Source organism: Stegastes partitus, unplaced genomic scaffold, assembly GCF_000690725.1.
Source record: "Stegastes partitus isolate 25-593 unplaced genomic scaffold, Stegastes_partitus-1.0.2 Scaffold464, whole genome shotgun sequence".
Lineage (NCBI taxonomy): Eukaryota > Metazoa > Chordata > Actinopteri > Pomacentridae > Stegastes > Stegastes partitus.
In genome coordinates, this window is record NW_007578195.1 from 238,887 (window position 1) to 262,675 (window position 23,789).

General features: G+C 40.0%; 1 protein-coding gene and 1 long non-coding RNA gene across 2 annotated transcripts in view; one reads left to right on the plus strand and one right to left on the minus strand.

Moving 5' to 3' along the window:
- Positions 1–5,343, plus strand: LOC103360787 (uncharacterized). The gene is made up of 3 exons (XR_520371.1): positions 1–46; positions 3,109–3,156; positions 5,303–5,343. It is a non-coding gene; the product is annotated as an uncharacterized LOC103360787 (long non-coding RNA).
- rab3ab (RAB3A, member RAS oncogene family, b) overlaps positions 1–5,712 on the minus strand; it is a 13,590-nt gene extending 7,878 nt beyond the window's left edge. The window contains exon 1 of the mRNA XM_008286683.1: positions 5,266–5,712. Coding sequence (XP_008284905.1) covers positions 5,266–5,490 — 225 coding nt within the window. The 5' untranslated portion in view covers positions 5,491–5,712. The remainder of the gene's footprint in view (positions 1–5,265) is intronic.
- Between the last annotated feature and the right edge of the window lie 18,077 nt (positions 5,713–23,789).

Genomic DNA, 23,789 nt, shown 5'->3' on the forward strand with positions numbered 1-23,789 from the left:
TGACTCCAGGAAGTCACTGCTCCTGGCCAACAAATAAATCCAACAGGTAACTCTTACAAAAATACTATGTTGTTCTTGTGCTTACATTTTTGCATAGCTTAAGAAATTATATAAAGTGCCACTCAGTGAGCCTCAAAGATAATTTTCAGTGGATTTTGTTATCTGTTTTTGTTTCTAAGTAGTCTTTATGCAAAGTTAACCAGCTGCGACCTGAAGCTTTAGATTTACTGCGCAGATATCAGTGTGGTCATTTTCACAGCTAACACTCAGTAAAAAAAAAATTAAAGTGCAAAAATCTTTATCTGTTATTGTACAATTAGCCGAAACACTAGTCTACAAGTTAACAGCAACAACCACAACCAGCTGTGAAGAAACTGAACCTGCATGTTGGCAGGTCGACAGATAGGAGTATTTATAACTATTTTTATTGTCTTAGAGACATTGTACCACACATAACACATACACTAGTCAGCCAGAACATGAAACCACCTGTCTACTATCATGTAGGTCTACTTTGTGCCCTCTGGAGGTGTCCTGCGGTGTCTGGCAGCAGTTCTTTGGGGTCCTGTGGGTCGGGCTTGTTTTAGTGCAGATGGTCAATTAGATTGTGATCTGGTGAGTCTGGAGGTCGCTATTGTCCAGTGCCATTGCCATGGGGAGTGTTGCTTGGACAGCAGTGGTGTTTAGGTGTTATGTGTCAAAGCAACATCCAGGACCCAAAGTTTCAAGTTTTCAACATTGCATTGTAGGGAGACGATCGATCTTATTCAGTTCACCTGTCAGTGGTTTTAATGTTGTGGCAGATTAGTGGTCATACTTGATGCCTATTTAGTGAATCACACATTCACATTGAGACATCTAGATAACACACAATATAAATGATGATATAAATTCTCTGACAAATAGCTGTGTTCACACAAAAACAGCAACCTCTGCACAAACACTTCTTAGCCTTTATTTTTGTTCTTGGACTTTTCAAAGTGTCTCTCCAATCAGTCACACAAGGACTCATTCTCAGGCCAAAGAAAATTGTACGAAATCTGTTTTCAGAGAGTAGCGCTGACCGTTCCTCTCCATATTGTTGGTTATAATGTTCTATAAGTATGGTTTATATCATTTTCTGCTCACTCACTGTGCTGCAGGCTGCTCAGGATAAGAGCATCGGCTCTATACCTAAAATGCCAGTGTAGGTAGCACTGAGTGGTGTTACGCAATGAACACTGGAGTGCTCATCTTTGTGCTCAACACGAGTCCTGGAAACAGAACAATTTAAACAGCAAAAAGCTTAATGCAATATAAAAATGTTCATTTTCCAGCTGGCAAGACATCGAGGTTTCTCTGTTTAATAAAAAGATCTGAAGGGGAAACGAACGGCTTTTAAATCTTTGGGCATATTTGGAAAAGTAATTTGTCGAGTTGTAATCACATTTTATGTTCCTCTACAGTTTTAATATGAACAGTTTGTGTATATTTTAAAGAGTGTAAAAGTGTAATATAGGCCAATACATGATGCTTCTGAATTATTCAAGTGCAGTTTAGTGTAGTTTAGTGTACATATAGGGAAGCAAGTTGGTAATGGAGCAGACTGAGATGTAACTTTCTGCTTAATTGACTTATGAGTCAATCAATAGTACTAATAGTTTCAGTAAAACACAAACAGACAAAGTTGTTTAAAGACTTCTTAATATGGCCACTATATGTGCAAAGGAGGGAACCTGACAGAAGGAAAAGAACTAGTTATTAAATTAGGACCTGTATAGCTAAGTATGTTCTTTAATGGTTACAATGCAGGTTTGCTGTTCCAGTATAATATTTTTTGTGTCATAGTCGTGTCATCTCATTCACAGCATTACCAGTGAATGTCAGAAGAGCAGAGAAATGATTCACTCATATCTGACTAGTGCTGAGTCAAATCTTAATCTATAATTTATGAATCACTTAAGTCACATACAAAGCAAAAATACCCGTCATTAGAGTCTAAATGCTTCATAAATGTGGCAACTTGCTGATTTTCTCTGTTTCTGTGAACCTGTAGGTTGGATCTGTTGGTTGGAGATGACAACACATTTTACACTGAACTCAAGTTTCAGACATTTTTGAATGGCTGATGATTTAATCAAATACAAACTTACAGATAAATTAAAACACATCTTTTTCTGCAGCCCTACATCTTACTGTCAGTCGTGAACACTGACGGTGTGACGGCAGCTGCACATTAAAAAAAAAAGCAGCTCCAACCTTCAGTGTTAGTTGCTGTATGAAGCAGTTCCTTACTCTCCAACATGCTACACATTATGAGATCATTGCAAAAACACACAAATGCCACCGTTTCCAGCAAGACGATACGTTTGATGGTCGAAGCATGCATCAGAGGTCTGCAGAGAGCACCACACATGGGATTAGGTGTGAAATAAACGTACTCAGTGTGCGTCTTTTGAGCTCGAATCATTTTAATTTTTATTCTAGTAGCTGTGAGAACTGTTGAGAGATGGGGGAGGGGTCTTAGCATGTGTGTGCGTTTGTGCATGTGTGTGGTTGTGTGTGTCATCTACTGAGGGAGATGTGTAGTAATGGGGGAGGGGAGCGTAGCACCCAGTCATCGCTTTCTTATGCTCTGATTGGCCAATCGTGTCTTTCTTACCAGAGGCAAGACCTGGCAAAGGCTGACAACAGAGACTTCCCACCGTACCCCCACCCACAGCCACACACACACACACACACACACACACACACGCACACACACACACACACACACACACACACACAGTGCTCTCCTCACCACCACAGCCCGCCCAGGCTGCTGCAGAACGTGTTGTAAAGGTGGAAATGATGTAATGATTTACAACGTGACACCAAAAGCACCAGTTTCCTGCAGCAGGTCTCACCTTTGCGAGCCTGTTCTCTCAGCATGCTCGTCTTTGCTCTGCTGTTTACAGCTTTGTTAACGCTGCTGACCCCTCAGAAGCCAGCGCATGTCTGATGCAAGAAAACATCAGAAGAGACTCCATCCTATTTGCTGCTGAGGGCACATCGCTGCAAGTTGGTGTGTGTTTGTTTGTTGTCTTGTTATGACATCTGGTCTAATTTAGTCTTTTCTTCTCATTCAAGGCTCATCTGGGTAGCCGGGCTGTAGTGGAGGCGACACTGCGTGGAAATGTGTGTGTTCATAGCAACATGAGGACAGTTAGAGTAATAAAACTGCATCACAGCGCAGCAGATGGCTCGAATGAACATCTTATAAAATGTCTTTTAAAATTTTATTTGCTGCATTAGGAGAACCCATCATAAGACATGTAAACATTCCTAAATCTAATATTCAGGTTGTGTTTTAGGGTTTCGAGTGAGTGTCACAGGGATATGGCATCACCTTCTGATCCAGCGGTTTGAAACACCCAACAGATATCGCAGAGAAGGAATATTCTTGCTCCAGCATGCTGAGGTTAATTGGTGATTTTAAATTGTCCGTAGGTGTGAATGTGAGTGTGCTTGGTTGTCTGTCTCTAAGTGTAGGCAACCTGTCCAGGTGTCCCCTGCCTTCATCCTGAGTCAGCTGGGATAGACTCCAGCCCCCCACAACCCTACAGAGGATTAAGCTGTGTATAGATGATGGGTGGATGGATGGGATTACTCTCAAAACAAACTACTTCCCCCAAACACGCCAGCCAACAAACAAACGCACAAGTGATTATAGTTGCTCCAAACATGAACGGCTGCCGTCACAGTGGCTTAAATACTGTTCCCATTTAGGACGATCCTTCCTGGAAGCTATTCATGGCTTCGCGCTGACAGAAATAGTTTTGTAAAGAATGAATAAAGAGAGAAGCTCAAACCTCGCGTCCTCTCTCCCCTCCACACACATGGCCTGTGAATTTTAGATTTCAGTGCTGTGTGAATGTCAGAAAGTTAATTATAGTATAATTGGATGCCACCTCCTGTTTCAATCATCCAACTTTGGCCACTTTGTGTTTGTGTAATGTGGAAGAAATACTAAGTGCATAACCGCTTAGGCCACTTGAAGTGTGTGTTAGATACGTTACATTTAATACCTATGTAGAAATATATAACTACATGATACAACATAACTAGGAGGTTGAAAGAATTCATTATAGAAGATGTATAAGAAAGGCATCGGAGCCTGTGACTTAGCAAGTGAAATGTCAGAGTTAGGTTGATAACTGATGAACTGTTTGTTAGCTCCTTGTCTGTCAGAATCCTCCTGGAAATACCTGCACACGGTGATGAGATTAGCAGATCAGAAATTCTGTGACGCTTTTATGTAAACATGACTTGCAAAAAACAAGACTTGCAGAAACAGGATCGTAGGATAGTTTATGGGAAGACAACCACAGACGAGCGAACAAGCAGAAAGTCAAATGACGACGTGTGAAAACTTGCTTCACACAGACTGATAGAAAAGTCCGTGACGCACAGCACTGAACTTATGAAACACGAGGCTCTTACGCCTCTGGTTTTTTTTTTTTTAATTCACTGCATCGTGTACAATAAACCTGCAAGTGGGGCGAGGATTGCTGACTCTGCTCATTTTCTTCTCAAGCTGTCTGAGTATTAGTTCAGTAAATATGGTAGTGAGGAAAAGGTCCATGACAACAGGCACACAGTGAACAACAACTCGACCAATTAAGGGAAAGAAAAGACAAATGTGTTTGGAACATGGTCGGAAAAAAACGGTAAACACATGGCCTAAAGGTCACACGTGAATAAAGCTGCAGCCGATGGTGAAGAAAACAGTGAAAAGTCGGCAGCACATTCCTCTGGAACACACACACACTCTTGATGTATGGACTTGGTGTCGATTATTTCATGTCTCACTGGGCACCATTTGCCAAATTGTAATATCCCATCAGAAACATTGAACTCAGGAGGAGACGTTCATGTTCTCCTAAACAGGTGAAATAAATCTCTCCAAAAGATGCTATTTAGTGTGATAGACTTGACAGCTACGATGCGTTAAGTCTTTATGGAGCAAAAATAATGAGTGAATTCTATGTGCTTTTAGTAAGTCGAGCCTAATGAAGGGACTAAATCCTTACAGCATTCTAACTGTAAGCAGATATGGAAACCAAGTGCAGCTGGTTTGTAAGAATGCTGTTGATTCTCCCACAATGCAATGCAGAAAACAAGAGGAGTAGTTTCATTTCATTCCTATAACATTTATGAGTCTATAAAATAAACTCCCTCATTTACTCACTACTTCAGCTAGATCTAAAGCTAAGATTTCAGATCTCTCGTCTCTCGTTGTCTTACCCAGATCTGTAGTTTGATCCTCTTGTCATTCCTGTAGATGGTCTTCACCTTGAAGTCGATGCCCACCGTACTGACGAAGGCTGGTGTGAAGGAGTCGTCGGCGTAGCGAAACAGGAAGGAGGTTTTGCCCACGCTGCTGTTGCCGATGATGAGAATTTTGAACATATAGTCAAAGTTCTGGTCCGAAGACTCCTTCTGCCCGTAGGTTGCTGTTGCCGAGGCCATCTGCGGACAGAAACAAACTTTGATCAAATGTCTGAGGTGACCTCAACGTGTGGAGCTGCTTTGTAATAGATGGCAGTAACCTTTTCTGAAATACCAATTAGAAATATCTGTTCGATCCACCCTGAAAACACTTTTTAGAGGGAAGTTTCAAGGTCAGAGTCTCCATGCTGAGATGTGTACTATAGATGTGTGATCCTGTGAGTCGATTTCAATAAAAGATGCACTTTACAGCCTGAATATTTATGGAGAAAATACAAACATCATGAGTATCACAGCAATCAAAATGAGTAGTAAACTGGCAGTCAAATACATGTAGAAGTTATGAGGCAGGTAACGAGAAAGGTGAGGCTACACAGACAAACCAGATGATCCTGTAAGGCTTTAGTGAGGCCAATCTATAGGGTGCATGTCTCAGGAAAATGCAGAGTAGAGCTGCAGTGATTGGTCAATTGCTATGGAATCAATCAGCTTTGATGATTGATTAATTGTTTTAATACATTTTCAAGTAAAAATGTCAAAAAAAGCAAAATAAGCTATTTGAAATATCTTTTTAAATTTCAGCACATTTTCTAAACAACATGATGAACTGATCAATTGATTAAATATTAAGGAGGATGACAAAGAAGTATTGGTGATTTGAGCTAATTTAACCCTGTTCAGGACTTTCATGTCGCCGTACGTAGAAGGTCTTTCAGGCTCCATTGGACCCCAAGAAAGAATATGTGCAAAATATGTGTTGGTATTCATTATAGACTTTTATGCTATGTTTAATACATTTTCTGACAAGATGACATGTTTTTGGTTCCAAATGCATGACAAATGTCCCTCTTTATATATATATATATATATATATATATATATATAAAAAATCTTCAAAAATAAAAACAATACCTGTCACCTAAACCAAATGGCCTGGGGTCCAAAAGACCCCAAAAGTCCCCAAAAGTCCTGAATAGTCCTGAATTGTTAACAACATGTGTATGTAGCATGAACTGCATAGTTTGAACTAGGGCTCAACGATCCTGTTGTGATTCTTTTGACGGATATTGTGATATGAGTCATAACGTTAGTGGAGTATTAGGGTAATTTTTTAAAATTTGTTTTCCACTGAAAAGTCTGTACTCAAACAAGCATGTGTCCTTACACCTGGAGGATATGATTTATAAGCTGGGGCATCTATCTCTATAGCACCACACCTTTTCATTTATAATGGTATTTTGTGTCACATTTTAGCTTTATCAAAAGTTTGAACCCCTGTAGTGTGCTGGGAAGTGAGCCACAAGCTGAGGTACCAGCTCACAGGACACATGCAGTGATAAGGTGTTCGTGAAAGGCATATAAAACCTTCATCTGAGCTCCTAATGTAAATCTGGACAGAATGTTAAATTAATGACCATCTCCTAATAGAAACCAAACAGAGGAAACCGTTAAAAAACAGCAGACGAGCTGTTTCACGCGGGAAAGGTCGTTCATTTAATGAGGGTTTAGACAAAAGATGAGATTCTGTCAGCATCTGTTACACTCAGCATAACAGATGATGGCGATTAACTATTGGGCCTAAATGTTGCACATTTGCTTCATGGAAATTAATCAAAGCGGCATATTGCAATGTCAGGGGAAAACAGAAAACCCATCTGAGTTCTCCTCATCGGTGAAATGTTGGAGGCGATCAGTCACAATGAGCTGTGGGTGTGTGAGGAATAATTCAGCGTGAACCTTATGTTAGTCTGGAGTTTGATATTCGCCAGATGGAAATGTATTTTTACCCATTAGGACCTGATGCAACATATGCGGGTACTGGGGCTTGTGTTTCGAGTCAAAACTGTTGTTAGCAGCCCCAACAAGATAATGAGTATTTTTCTTTCTGTTTTCTTGGAGGCGGATTATGTGAAATGCTGCAAAATTGCAATATCTGGTCTTACACGTACACAAATCACGACTTAAAGTCCAAAGATTAGTAGGCACTGATGATTAAATGATATCAAAACAGATGTTTTAGGAATCAGTTTTATTGGCAGTAAACTGTTTGACGTAGTTGGACGAGATAAAACTGTAATTGTAATTGCTGCAATGTCTTTTTGCACGATATTTTAAACTGCTTGTGTATGTGAATGGAGAACGGCTAAATATTAGGAATTATTTTAAATGTAATGCAACCCAGCACATTGCTACCACTCACTATGGCTTCAATAATCAACAAGTAGAATCATCATCTTTTTGACGTCACCAAAGACTGAAAATGTAGAAGCTTCATAAAAGCAGAATTTATGGCAGAGCTGATGAAAACTTTGCATTAGATTTTATAGGTGCTCCTAATAAAATGGTCAGTGAATGTTTATAGGATTACCCCTTAACCCCATGATCTATATATTACATACACTGTGAAGCGGCACAACTGGTGAACTCCCTCAGGACTCTGTTTTGAAGTGATGCCTATTGAAACACTAAAACCATGTTTAATATACTTTATCTCTCATTTTTAAAGTTTTCCAGCACTAAACATCTTTAGAAAAACAGAAAAAAAATACTACAGGTCAATTACTTTCTGGGAAATTAGTTGAAATTGCTTCATAAGAGGGAGGCAGGGGCTCAGTGGGAGAAAGCGTTGCAATGATGCCAAGCGTAGGGAGTGGAGATATGCAGCATTTATCTGCATTCAGCCGTGAATAAGCACAAGTAGACATTTTCAAATAGATGTTGCAATTTAACAACCGTGGGCCGATGGCTAATGGATTAAAGTCAGTATCTCTGTCTTGATACCATTATTTATGGTGGTTTGTCTCTGAATATTCCCCTAACACATGACTTCAGGAGTTTCTTTGCCGTGTGCCTGATCAACAAAAACATGGCGCCACCACCTGATGGAAGCTGACCGGTCAAGTCCAGAGAGATCTTTCTGCAATTGCTGATGATGAGCTCTTCATGGCAGGAGTGTCATGCTTTCAGCTTAAGTTACAGTCTATTAAAGATGTAGCCTGACATCTACACCTACAGCGACACCACAGAGAAGTAAGTATATGACAGTGGTAACTTTAGATTTAGCCGACACACTCAACATACAAGCATGGTAGGTAGTTTTCTCAAATGAAAGGCTACGCCAATGGATCTGCTAAGCTATGAAGTTTGCTACAACAGCCATGTGCGTTTAGTGTCAGTCGGACTCGGATTTAAACTGAATTAATTATTTTGGAAAGCTGTAGGATCCTCTAATTCATTGTCCTGTTCAGCATCACCAGACTACTACTGTTTAGCACACGCACAGCAAGATGCAGACCAGTTTGAGCTTCAGTAAAAGCCTGTTTAAATTAAACATATAGCACACTTAGCATAACTGTTGGTCAGTGTTATTCTGCTTTTATCAGGAGGGTGAAGAATCGTGATCGTGAAGGGGGAGAGAGTTTATATAATAATGTGCCGTTCTGGTGGAAACTGCAGTGACAACTTTTATTTTGAAGGACTAAAACTGTCTCACTGACAAAAAGTCAAATTGGATAAAAAAAAACAAAAAAACCCCAAATGCAAATTTTCCTTAAACTGCCTTAGACTCTGAGCCTGAGGCCCGATGTTAACTCATGCGACACATTCAATCAGCAATGGCCAAAATGTACAACACCAAACCCCCCATCGCTTATTTCTACAAATGATTTCTGACGCTGAATGATGTCCTCAAAAATACCAAAAAGAAGAAAGAAATGAAGTTATACCATTCAGAGAAAGCAAGAAGAAAAAAAAAACATGTAGCCACAGATGGGAAGAGGACGATATGAATCTTCAGTTTACTACAGTGATTTTCAATGCGCAAATTATTCAACAAAAATATTAAAATAAGCTCATTGCAGCTTATAAATGTAATATATATATAAATGTACTCTGATGGCAGCCATTTGGGAAATCAGACAGTGGATCCCAAACTGAGAACACGCAGCTAAACATTCGGACACAATAGAAATCCAACAAACGGCTGCTGGACTCAACATTTGCTGGTATGTAAAATGCACTAAGTAGCGCTGGCCGACAAGGATTCAAGGCTACAAAACCCAAAAGAATTCAGGAAACCTTGTCGACTCTTGAGAGCACAATGACTTTAGCCCACAGGACTCAGAGTCCCTGCGCCCGGCTCTATATTTAGACTGTTATCTCGGCTCGGCTGCAGTGGAACACTAGAACTCTCAGGGAATAAAGAACAAACAAAACAACTGCACCCTCCTTGCAGCTCGGGCCTATCGGCTTACACGAAGGAACAGAGAGATGCTTGTTAAATAATGAAGAGGCACCGACCCTTCCTCAACACATTGATGGTTTGTTATGCAAAGTGGGGCTGAGCAGGTGGTGCGAGATGGGATTTAAAGCGAAACGGAACTGAAGCGAGGTTCATAGATGCAGAAATCGCTCCGAAAACTGCTGATAATCTCCGGTCTAATTTGTGCAAACAGGATTCTTCTGCAGCGGCCGCCTGCCTGTCGATTTCTATTTACTTGATGATATCTTCTGCTCTGCCTGTGACGTCAGTAATTCCTCGCAAATCTGCAGCTATGGAGCTCCTGTGCATCCTCCAAGTCCACATGAATTACAGCGAACATGTTACATAATTAGTTTGCTCCATAAATAAGACGCTCCGAAAAGAAGACTTATCGAAAAATGATCATGGCTATAAACGGAGTGTTGTACAGGATGTTGTGAGTCACAGATAAAGGAATTTAACACCAATGTTCACAGTGTACCTTGTTTTGACAGCATTTTTATATGAGACCCCATTATTAGCTCAAATTTTGAGATTTAAAAATATTTGCTGTGCTAATTGATTCCAGCCACCCATCCATCCATCCATCATCTATACACCGCTTAATCCTCACAAGGGTCATGGGGGGCTGGAGTTTATCCCAGCTGACTCAGGGTGAAGGCAGGTTCACCTGGACAGGTCATCAGTCTATCACAGGGCTACAGTTAGAGACAGACAACCAAGCACACTCACATTCACACCTACGGACAATTTAGAATCACCAATTAACCTCAACATGTTTTTGGACTGTGTGGGAAGAAGCCGGAGAACTCGGAGAGAACCCACGCTGCACGGGGAGAACATAGAGAAAGATCTCGGTGTCCCCACTAGGACGTGAACCGGCGACCTTCTTGCTGCGAGGAAACGGTGCTAACCATCGAGCCACCTTGCAAACCCGAATTGATTCCCTCTTAGTAAAGTCTAAACTAAATGCAAGTTGCCAGAAGAGTTTGTTTTTGAATGCAGACAACATATTTATCAGTTAAAACACAAAACACATCGAGGCACAAATCATGGACTGACTTTGGCGATGTTTTGCAGTGCGACTGAAAAAAGAGAAACAGCTGAAAGAAATATTTTATTCTGAAACTACTTTTGTCAGAGCCTAAGGCCAGCATTTATATTTTCCACCTCTGCGAGTACGTGAGAGTCCGTGGGATGTAAATATTGTCAATTTCAAAAGCCAAGGCCTAAAATATGTGTCCGTAAAAACCATCTGCATGACCTTTACACTACAAAGTACATGCTTAGTAGTAGTGTCGATGGATAGAATACAAAGATACAACTTATAGCACATGTAAGGAACACAGTCCTCCCAGTGGACTTCAAGTGAACTAGAAGTACAATAGTAGCAACTGCACATCTGTGGTGTCCGCAACTGTCCACTTGGGTTTAATTTGCGTAAATGTTGTAGTCCGTTATAGTCCACACGCACCCTTCTCTGGATGTCTATGTGCAGCCCAGGGTTTATGTTTGTGTGGACAGTCAGCATGGTGACTATGATGCAAGGGCAGTAGTGTTCATACTTGGCAGTACTGTACGTATGGAACAGACTCCTCCAATCATAACAACAACTACGCCTCCAGGCTTTACTCCCAGTGTGTGCAGCATGCAAGGGTCAGCCAGGGTCTAAGTGCACAGGTAAGGGTATAACCAAGGCCTTAGACTTTTTGCATCTGGGACTATGAAAGGGTCCACAATGGACCAAGTGATTGTAATTTTAGCATTTGCTTGAGTTTGCGTGAACCTCTTTTCGCATGTCTGTGTGCAGCCTGAAACTACACGACATGGGCAGTAGTGAGCATGTGTAGAACACGTAGATCTGAGCATGTATGAAACGTGTAGAGCCACAAAAACAACTATGGAGCAGATTTCTATACATGTCCCCAATGCACACTAATCAATCAATAATCAAGGCGAAACCCTACTTGTGTGACGCATGACATGTAAAATTAAGTTTTAAAAAAATGACAAGACTGCGTAAAGAAGGTGCTTCAAATGTTGAAGTCAGACAGCATTAGGACTGCTATGTCTTCCGTCTTCCATTTTAGACGTGAAATGTATAAAGTGGTGTTTAAGTGCCCTCCGTATTTTAGGACAGAAGAATGAACCGAAATCAAAAAAGAACCAGAGTTTTTCATTTTCTAGTTAAGTGTAGCTGATTAGCTCTGTCAGTCATCTAACTGAAGTCCAGGATCAGACTGAGAGCAAGAAGCTTCCAAAACAAGAAAAGAAAAAAAGCTGTCAGCAGTACAGACCTGGCAGAAAGCACTCAGGAAATATACTGGGCCAATTAACAGTCTGCTGATGTAGGCTGCAAAGAATACAGGAAGCAAAATTGTAAAAGTCTTTATTTAAATGTCAAACTTCTTTCTGTCCTCTAACATTGGGGAAGGTTGGGTATAAAAAGGGCAACAATACCGACATAGTTCACCTGATACGGATATGAGAACCTTTAAATTCAAACAGCGTTGGAAATTTAAACTCACTGTCACAGCTTCAATTCAAACCCAGTCTGTAGCAGTCTATAGCCAGCACATCAAAAAAAAAAAAAAACGTGTCACCAAATACTTTCTCACGTCACTGAATCACAAAGGTTCATTAACATTAATGCCTCCACAGCGTATCTGAGCCTTTTGACTGAACTCTGCATCATTTTCCTCAGTTCACATTCAGGTGAGGCTGATGCTGCTGAACTTGGGTGATATTTATTAACGTTTTCCTCTCACATGCTTGAAAACCGGAGGCTCAGTCACAGCGAGAGGACTGCAGTGTGACTCACTGAGGGCGAGAGCATAATCCACACCTACTAAATGAGAGCAAACACAGGGATTGAAGGAGACAAACAGTGCGTTGAATCAACTGACCCGCGTTTATCAAACAGCACAGAAGTCCGGCGCTGCCTGTCCTGTCACCTTTACAAACAGAAGGCCACACGAAAGGACAGGAGATAATGCCAACCCACAATTCCTTGCAGGAGCATTTAAAGGACGACAGACCTGCAAACTAACGTCACGATTATGTAGCCTGGTGTTCACTTTGGATACTCCTAGCAGGAGAAGGGATTCGGACATTTTTACATTTGCAAAATGCGCATACACTGCTTTGTGTGAACTGATACAAACATCACTGAGGAAATGTTGTAGCTGATTCTCTGAAGATTTTCCCACATGTCATTCCTGCGACTTTTGTCTATGTTGCCTGGTTGGTTTGTTATAGAGGATTCTGAATATGGGGCCAAATTGTATGAATATCCAACATCTCGTTTAGTTGTCAGAAATACACAGTACCGTAATTTCCAGACTATAATCCGCTATTTTTTTCACACACTTTGAACACTGCGACTTGAAAAATGATGCGGCTAATTTATGAATTTGTAAGAATTTGCCTCAAGACCAAAGTGACAATGAGAGCGACAACTAAAGAGAGACTGAGGAAGTGTGTGTCCGACACTGAAGAAGACGACTTTAGTGGTTTTAGTGCAGGAGGAAGATGAAGATAGCGATCAGTGACTTTTCCTGGTAGACTGCTATAGTTTTTATTTTTTAAACCAGCCATGTTACAGGCACTGTTCAAAAAAAGCATTTACGTATTTGGGTACGTTACCGGTACATATTGAAACAAAAGTTTAAAAAATCTTTCTGTGTAAATATCTCATGTTACAACTTGGACACCTTATAGACAAGTGTGGCCTCCATATGTACAAAATTTGTTTTCTTTTTAAAGTTGGTGGGTACGGCTTATATTTAGGTGAGCTCAATAGTCTGAAAATTACGGTATGTCATATTAAAAGGAAAAAATAAAATTAAGTGAGTGATCACCTCAGCCCAAAGTCTGACATCTGACGGTAGTTCAACCAAGCACGGCTACAAGTCAGGCTGCAACTAACCTATATTTACATTGTCGATTATTCTGTTGATTATTTTGTTGACTAATCGATTAGTTCTTTGGTCTATAAAATGTCAAAGATGACATCCTTAAAAGTCACGTTCTGATCCAGATGCAAAGCGAATCTGTGCACTGTCATGGGGAGTAAAGAAATCAGAAAATATTCCAATTTAAGAAGTTTTTTTTTGTTGTTGTTGTAAAATTACTCAAACTAAAACATTCATGATCAAAAATATCTGGCAACAAAGTGATGAACTGACTAGCCATTACAGCTCTAGCGCTAACCCAGCTAAGCTGTTAGCAGAGACACATGTCAGTAAATTCAACAGGTTTTCAATACAAGTGAGAAGATATCAAGAAAAATTTCACAAAACTAATACAAAACACCTAAAATTCCAAAGGCTAGCTTTAGACTCATCTTCAGTTTGCTCTCGCTGAATTTGACACTGAAACGAGATTCGAACTGTCACAATCATGTTTCTGTGACTCCCACGAACCTACTGGAAGTGAGATCACACTTGATCACAGTCGAGGTTTGGTGTTCAATTTCCTCTCCGGCCAGCCTTATTAAAAATGGATCTACTCGTGTCACTGTTGCACCAAAGTGTCTGCTCAGTTCTGCAGATATTTCTGCATGTGCTCTTAATGGATGGCTTTATTTGAGCTGAGTCAGCGGTGTCACACCGATACCACATCGTCAAATTAGAACAAGTTTCACACTTAGAAAGAGATATTCAAATCCAGGTCTTACAGTCAGTTTAGACTCTTCGAAACTACGTACCCATGTTTCCTCACACTTGTCTCCAAAACATACTACGTCTGTTTCCTTTAAATGTTTGGAATCTAAAATGTGTATTTGTTCTTGACTTATGGTGTTGGTCTAACAGCAAAGTTAAATGTAAGCATGTCACGGTTAATGATAGCAATGATTAGAGGAGGTTAAAAATGATCAGCCACTGCAGAAAGTCTGGATCTTGTCAAACACTATCACAGATTTTTGTTGGCTTCCAGAAGAGGCTGTTGAGCGTCTGCTGTGTGTGACGGTGTGCTGAGATAACTCTGCTCTACGTCTCCGAGATTAGCCGCGGAGAAGAGAGTTGGTTTAACCTTCACTACACACTAATTTGATACAGAAGCTTACGGACTGAGGCCTCTGTGCTTAATCTCAAAGTAATTAACAAATTCTCATTATGCAAATGTGTTTCAGCCTGCAGGAAGCTGCTGCTGCTGCTGCTGCTTTCACTTGGACTCGATAGTAAACTGCCTTCAACCCAGGTGTACTTTACTGTGAGAGCTGACTTAACAAATGGGTTTAATACATGAATAGTTTAAAAAACTGTACAGTGGACCGTATTATATATTACATCAATTTACACGTTTCATGTGCAGTCTCACATCGAAGCACTGGAGAACGCTGCTCTGCACTTCATTATCATTCTGTGATTTGGAAAGAAAACACTGTGGCTTGTTTTCATTTATTTAAACCAATCAGAATAGTCTTGGGGGGAGCTAAGCCCAGGATGTAGCAACGGTGCCCCTGCAATACAGCAATAGTGGGAGTGTTTTGGTGGAACATTTGCATGCTAGGAGGCGAGTACTGTCCTTGAAAAGGCAAATTCATTGAAGAAAGGTCAGGCAGGGCTGCACAAATGTAAGACCCAAATCCCTGACAAAACCCACCATTTTTAGTGTGTGGGTTGGTGCTCACATGTTGCTGTGGTTGTTTCTCGTAACGAAGGCAGTGACATACAGACAGCGGAACAGAAAGAGAAAGACATGCGTAATGAGTGTCAGAATTCTTACACATGAAGTTGATGTCCTATGAGTCAGACTACATCCACACAAACACTGTGAAAAATTCAGGGTGCAGGGCTTTACTGAGGCGAGGCCCCACCAGCCAGGGTTTACAAGACCAATGCTCTGACCTCTGGGTTGTACAAACTCAAAGATATCTGAAGAGTTCATTTGCAAAAACAGAACTTATTTTTATTGTTGTTTGCTTGAGATAATGTCACACTGAAGTTGAGTGGATTTGACTCAGTAGAAATGACAAAAACAGAGATAACTTAAGTTTGATTGATATTGTCTCAGGTAGACAATAGAAAAGTGGGTTTTCTGAAGGTTTGTGAAGATGGAGTTATCTGTTTTTGCAAATGAACTCTTCACTTGGTCTACAATTATATAAAAATGTGGAGAAAAAAAGAGACACAAAACAAAGTGCAACCAGATTCTTCTTTGTGCTTTTGCTGAAAAAAAATCGTGAAATGACAAATTGATGAATCAAAACTGCTGCATATTCAAATAATTAACCATTTCGGCTTTTGTCTAAAGACACTGATTTGATTTTTTGTTTTTTTTACAGCTCCCTTCATGGCTTTCCTTCTATTATGATATTTCATTTAGCATTTTTGAGCTTATCGTCCTTCAGTCTGTTGAATGTGCTGACTCATGGCCCTGCTCCCCCACAGGAATCAATCACGTCTCATCATTATAATCATCATCGTCACTATCAAATTAGCATCTCTAAATATACCATCAACAGTGTGACGCTACATTATATAATTTGCCTTTAAACTATGACATAATTTCGGAGTCTAAATAAAGAACTCTGTCCCCAAAGCAAAAATAACAATCGTGTATGTCATCTACTGACTAGTATTGATCATTTTTGCTTTAACTTCTCCTGCACTATGTTCTACTTCATAGCTCGAAGCAGCAAGAAGACATTTCTTCAGTGAACTATAATGCAGCGTTTCCCAATGACATCCCAGCACTCACATTAAAGGTGCCATCGAACTGGCTTTGAGATTAAAATCTTCTCCTGTGGTTTGATGAGGGAAAACGAGCTGCCGAGGCGACACTGAACGCCAGGAGGGACGTGATTTGAGAGTTCAAACCGGGCTGGACAAGGACTGCAAAATGGGCTGCTGAGGAGGTTTCATCAGGCAGAGAGAGCTGATAATAACAAGGATGAAATGACACTGAGATCTGTCACATGCAGAATGTTTACTGCCGTGACTTTTAAACTCAGGATGCAATTTGTGGCCCAAATATCTGAGGTCAGTACACTGGATTAATAGATACTCCATCAATAAGACAGACCATCTCCCAAACATGCAGCTCCACAGGTAGAGTCGCAATCAAATGTATTCAGACCCTTCCATTAAAGAAAAGGCAAAATTCACAAGTCACTCAAAAAAACTAGAAACTGAAAAAAGTAATAAATAAAAATCTGCTAAATTATAATTTAGTGAAACAAGACATTGCTTTTGAATTGTGGTTGAAAAGAATAGTTAAAAAAAAACAAGCAAAACTGTCTCAGACAAATTAGAGCACTTTGCTGATGAGCAGTGGACCAAAATCAAAATACCTGTCAACAGGTGCAGAAGTCTGATTGAGAGTTAGAGAAAACACTTGATTGCAGTGATTGGCTCAGAGGGTTGTTCAATTAAATATTAGTATAGGTCCCATCATGCTTGTTTTGTTTTTTAATATTTCTGTTGAACTACAGTTCAAAAGTAATGTCATGATTTTCATTAAATTTTTATTTATTATAACTTTTGTCAATTTCAACTTATTTCAGTGACACCTGTTTTTTCCCCTTCTTTAATGGGAGGGTATGAATACATCAGAGGACGACTGTAGATGTCGCTCTCCAACCGGAAGAAATCAGTTGCATTTATTTTCATCCAAATCCAATCATGACTAAGAGTTGTTGGTTTCAGTGCTGGACGATGACATCACCGCGCGGGCCTCTAAACCTGCCACCTAAAGGAGATTGACGTCCTGCAGGAGATGGATTGATCCAGAGCTAAGTGCTGCTGCGGCCAGCTAGTCAGGCTCATTTAATCAGAACTGGCTGGCTTCCTGCAGACAGACAGCTAATCCACAGCTGATCCCAGATCACCCAAACAGCTTCCTGCTGCAGGACGGTTACTGAGACGACTCACAGAGATCACATCTTCACCCTATCACCTGATCTGTCAAGAAATTATACTGAGCTAGAATTAAAACACATTTCTCTTAGGTGGGGATAATCTTTAAGAACTAAATCTGGGAAAGTTATATGCTGTTTGAACAAGGAGGGTTAGCCAGCATGAATCAGAGCTGAATAATTTATCGATTTCAAAATTAAATTGAAACAAAGCAATTAGTAAATCGCAAAGGCTGCAATTTAGGATATACATTATGCATCCTGTCTGACCCGGAGTTTAAACTCTCAGGTTAATGGTTTTACAAATTCATGCCGTCCTCCATGTGTTACAGCGACACCTTTGATGGGATCTCACGTGGTAAGGCTCCATCACATACTTTACATCTATGACGCAGGTGAATACGGACACGATGACTGACTTCACGAACCAAATCGCAATTTACTGCCAGAAAAATGGCAGATTGGATATTTCCGACAAATCGTTCAGCCTGAGCACAAATGATTGAATCGATGTCGTAGAAAATTAACTGAATGCTAAACTTTCCGCTGTCAGTGACTAAGCTGTATCTGTAAATAAAACTGCTGCCATTTTTCGAAGTTTTCCTGATCGTGGCACATTCAGTGAAGAGGCCAGCTGGTACTACTATGACTAAAATGGACGTAACATTTGTTGTGCTTCATTTCTGTGGCATCAAAATTGATGGAGTTGCAGTTGAGTATTTTTAGAACAGATTCATTAAAATCAGTGACTCATCGCTGCAAGTCTGTTATTTACTCTCTGATTAACGGTTCTTAGAAGTAAAAATGACAGTTTTTGCTGAAGTTCTTGAACCCTATTTAGGACTTTTAGGGTCTTTTGGACCTCAGGCCATTTGGTTTAGGTGACAGGCATAGTTTTTTAATTTTGAAAAATTTTTTTAAAATATAAAAAGAGGGACATTTGTCATACATGTGGAACCAAAAATACTTCAAACTCTCAGAAAATGTATTTAACATAGCACAAAAGTCTATAATGAATACCAACTAATATTTTGCACATATCCTTTCTGGGGGGGCCAACGGACCCTGAAAGACCTTCTATGTCTGGCAACATGAAAGTCCTGAATAGGGTTAGAGTTCCTTTCTGGTTGTCGATGAAACAACAAAAAAATTATTTTCTACGTGTTCAAGTTACATATTTAGAAGTGTTTTTTTTCCCCATGAAAATGATCCCTTTCTGGCTTAAAATGACTCTAAACCCTTTGCCTCCTTTAGAATGTAGAGATCTATAAAGTCCTCACCTCTCTCTCCATATGCCCCGCCTCCAGTCACTGCAGCTCAGCCCACCAGCTCACCTGTGGATCTGCTGCTACATTTTACAATAATAATACTGGCCATTTATGTTCGATCCAGCCAACCATGCTCAAGAACAGCAGTGATACAGCCTGACGGATCGGGTCATGAGGGTTGTTACGTGTGAAAGCCTGGAGGTCTGAGTCAGTGTTTCTGAGGCTGGCATCAGGACACTGCAGTTTCAAGGTGGTGCTGACTGCTTATTTCGCTCATGATGTATCTGATGTATATGTTTCTAGCATATAAAAAAACACCATACAGACTTGTTAACAAAGTACCAGAGGGGGTCTCAATCTGACTTGGTGATGAAGATAAAGAGACTGTATTTCAAAACTCAAGCCCAAAGATGATGGTTTTGAACACACAGTCGAGGAGCTGTTCCAGACCGGATCTGGAGATGCTTTCTTTTATTTTAGGTGGAAATTTAAAATGCAGCCTTAAAGCAGAGTTCATGGTGCTCTCCACCGACCAAGCTCCACATCAAACCCGGGATCAAAGCAGCAGCTGAATGGAACAAATCCGCCGAGCAGCAATAATAGCCAGATTAATCAATTTGTCTGATCTTTTTGTTTTCAGCTCTTGGTCAAACAAAAGGAGGCATCTGAGGACGCTGCTTTGGGTTCTGCAAAATGATGATGTTGGGTTTTGTTTTGTTTTTTTTGTTTTGTGTTATCTTCTGACTATTGAGACACCAATTAATCTATGATGAAAATATTAATTATTTGCAATCCTGCTCATTGAAAAACTGTAAAGATTCTCAGACATTGTTGAGAAGTATGAACTGTAGCCTCAAACACACGCTGTCAGCTAACATCAGGATGCAACGAACAGACACGATCCATCTCCAAATCAAACACTCGCCTCCCTCTGTATCTGCTGTACGCTACATTTCTGCACTACAGCCATGCAGCAGCGTCCCTCTTGTTCTATTGTTAGCTCTCTAGTTACATATCAAAGCATCCTGAAAAGGCCTCATCAGTACATCCTAATCCAGGGGTCAGAGGGAAAACTGATAAAGTACATTTACTCTGGGACTGTATTTGTACGTTACGTTAGTGTTTCCATTTTGATCCACTTTATAATTCACACACAAAGCATGATCAGTTTATATGAGATGACACGTTATTAGGAATAAAACAGCATCAAAATAAAAACTACAGTCGCATAATAATCCACTTACTTTCAGCAAAAAGAATACTTGTGCTTCAGGTAAATCTTAAAAGCGTGACTTTTACTTATAATGGAGTACTTCTGCAGCTGGGCGTTGCTACTTTGACTTTTCCCACCCAAGAACAAGAAGTCTTCAAAGCAGAAAGGCCATATCTCTTTGTTTGAAGCATGTTTCACGACATTAAATGTGTGTGAAACTTTTCCCATCCCAAACCACTCGTGCCTGTTCCAGCCTGCAATGGCCGGGAAGCTTGTAAAACTCACATCAGATTAATTTTGGAGCGTTATTGCCGTTGTTTAAAGTGAAGTGACCTCTGACCTCTCAAACAAACTGCTGCATCTTTCCTCACCGGCTGCTCTGCTGTTGTCTTTCTTGATGCTAAAATGTTAAAGCTGGACTCTAAACCCGGAGCAGTAAAACACTAGCTGGCTGCTACAATCCATTTGCAGCAACTGTGAGAATAAATCTAACATCCTGTCGATGTTTCTCAGCAGAATGTTTGATTTTTATTCAAATCTAGCCGATACATTATTTATCATCCTCGTGTGTGAAACAATAACTCTGAGCTCAAACAGACAGCGGCGGTGTCACTCAGCTGCTCCCTGATCGCCTGAGACGGCATTTTCCCCCTTTTCCTCCAATCACGTGCCTCCTTTTTCTAGGAAGCGTGGGGATGCAGATGAGAGGAGGGGAAGCTAAAAATAGCGTGTCTTCATTTTTTTTCTTTTTTTCACCACAAAGAGCAGCGAGGAGAAGAGCCGGGATGTGGGAGGTGTTATTGGTGTTTCAGTCTGCAGGTGAATCCAGGACGTTTTTGACAGAAAACAGAAGCTTGTGTGTGTTTGCAAACAGGTTCATCCTTGAATTATGTATGTTTTATTTGATATATTTCCCCTCTGTTTCTACACTACATGCAGCATTTTTTTTTAGATAGTACAACATGATTTATATGCTTTGTATTCAGGACTTTCTGGAGTTATTTTCTGATAATTATGATGGTGATAGAGTTAACTGATATAGCTTTATATGGGCCAGTTTCTATTTATTAACACAGTTTTGGCTTAAAATCTACAGAGCTTGCTGTGTTTGTACATGAGATTTGTAGTTTTTCTTATGTGTAAAAGCAGCTTTGGCAATCACAGGACAATAGAACTCTTGAATATACAAAAAACAAAAAGGCTTCAACCCCACGTGCCGTTCAGTCTGATCCTGGTTGGTAGCGGAGTGTGTTTGTCACGGACAACATGGATGTGTGTTTTGCCATGTGACACAGCAGATGCGTCACTTTTGCCTTCAGGTCTAACAGTCAGTAAGTTTTCTGTGAGCAGAGGACGTGCAGATGTGGCCTGCAGACCGAGAGCTTGTATTCAGACTCTATTAAATGCAATAAAACCACTTTGTAGGTAAGAAAGAAAAAGAAAGAAAGAAAGAAAGAAAGCCTATTACTGCCAGAGGGGTTTAAATCTTATAGTTTGTGTCGCTCTTTATGTTGTCATGCTGTAGCATTATATTGATTGATTTTAATAACCAAACTGGTGACAGTGAATGCTGTATGATGCTGTAAAGCTTTGAAACAGCAGGGCAAAGTGAATGCAAGCCGTTACACCCTCACACACACAGACACGCACAGACCGCACACAAATTCATCAATATTCGATTATATATTCGTTTTATACACCATATACTTTCCTCCTCTGTGCTTGAAATACGTTCTGATTGTGTGCAGTGCAAATATATGTATATGATGTAGTATTTTGGTTTGAATATGAATGAATGAATGAATGAATGAATGAATGAATGAATGAATGAATGAATGAATAAAAGAACAGCCAGTTCATATGTAGATCTGGCTGAATATTTTACCCCCATAACACAACAGTCCTCTATTGATCAATGCAGAGCACATTTCATGAATTAAATACCAACAATATTCTTATAATCACCCTGATATTTGGACTAATAGTGAGTATATGGTGACCTCAGGATATTTCAGCATAATACCAATTACATGTTATTAGAAATAATTGTGTATATACACGTCAAACATAATGTGTATGACTGATCTTGTCCGGTTGGGTCTGTTAGTGATTGTATTTTAATCTATTGTTCCTGCCTCAGACCCAGCCACATACATTTTCTTGGTTTCAGCCATCGGACGGTGTGAAACGCCTTTTCCCTGCAGGACAGGCCCTGAGTCAAAGCACAGACCCACTGAAGCAGCAGCAGCCTTCGTCCATCCACACACAAAACACGGATCAACATGCATTTTACAGGCTGCATGTATGACGGCTTTTCTGCTTTTCACAATGGAAACAGCTGTTAAGGCAGCATCTAATGCCAAAGGTTCTTTAATCTGGAATCCTTCGCTTGGTATTTAAAATAAGCGCTGACACGAAGAGAAAATACATTTTACTGTACATTGAAATATAAATGTAAGATCGGATGTCCCTGCAGCAGATTATTAAAGACAGAAAACCTACCTTTATAGATTTCTATCCGGCTGCTATCCACCACGTCCAGCACCGCAGAAACACCGCTGTCAAGTCAGAGAGGCTGAGCAACAGTGCATCCACAGACCAATTCCAAAATAAAAGCCTTTAAAAATGGGCTCTGACTTTAAAAAAATAAAAATAAAAAAATTATTAAATGAATAAAAATTCGAGAACTATCATAAAAGTTAGTTGTTATTTTTTCTTTTTTTTCATTCCTATTTTGTGTGTGTGTTTAAGTGTAGTGTTAATGGTAAATGATAAATATTGATATTTGTATTGTAGCTGTTTACTCCAGTAGGCTATCATTACTAGTATTACTCACTACCTTTCTATGGTGTTTTTTGTTTAGTTTTTTTTTTTGTCGTTTATTTTAACCAGCTTACTTTTCAAAATGTTTTTAATTATCAGTATTTTTCACATTATTGTAGCTTTTGCTTAGCAATGTCTGGCGCAAGAAGAGTTGGTCCTCACGTTGGACAAGAAGGAAATAATGAAATTTGATGGGATTTTTTAAAAAAACAAAATAATTGACATGTTTATCAAAACAGTTGCTTATTAATTTGTACAGCTATCTTAAAGCAGTACAATTTAGGCATATTCTGTTTTCACATATGCAGAAATAACTCAAAATATCTGTAAACAAAATGCATTGAATAAATTCAGTGAAGTTCACCTTTAAAGTGTTAAAATTTGATTTACCTTCACGGCTTTGCAGTAGTTTATTTTGAAGGAAAACGGAAGCTCTGATCTCTGTGTAACACCGCGATCTTTATGCAGTGACGTTCGTTGAATGACAGGTGGGTGGGACTTTGGGGGATGCTCTGTGGATGATTGACAGCCCATCTGACGAATCCGGAGCCTCGCCGTAAGAAGCGGCCTGAAACATTCCACCTCAAATGCTGAACCGGTCGTTTATTATTGATGAGCGCTGCCGGAGAAACTGAATAATTGATCAGGAGGTCAGCAGTAACCACTGCTGCCATTTCCAGCCAATATCAGACACTTGGTTTTATGAAGGTTGCTGTAAAAATATCACTGCGATAACATATGATCACCAGAGAAACACTGTACTGACACAGGACAGGATTCAAAATAAATCAGAGCCACTCTGACCTCATCAGATCTGCTCAAAGATCACTTTAAACAATGTAGAGTCAAGTGTGCAAAGTGAAATACCAGAAATAATACAGCAAATGCACAGTT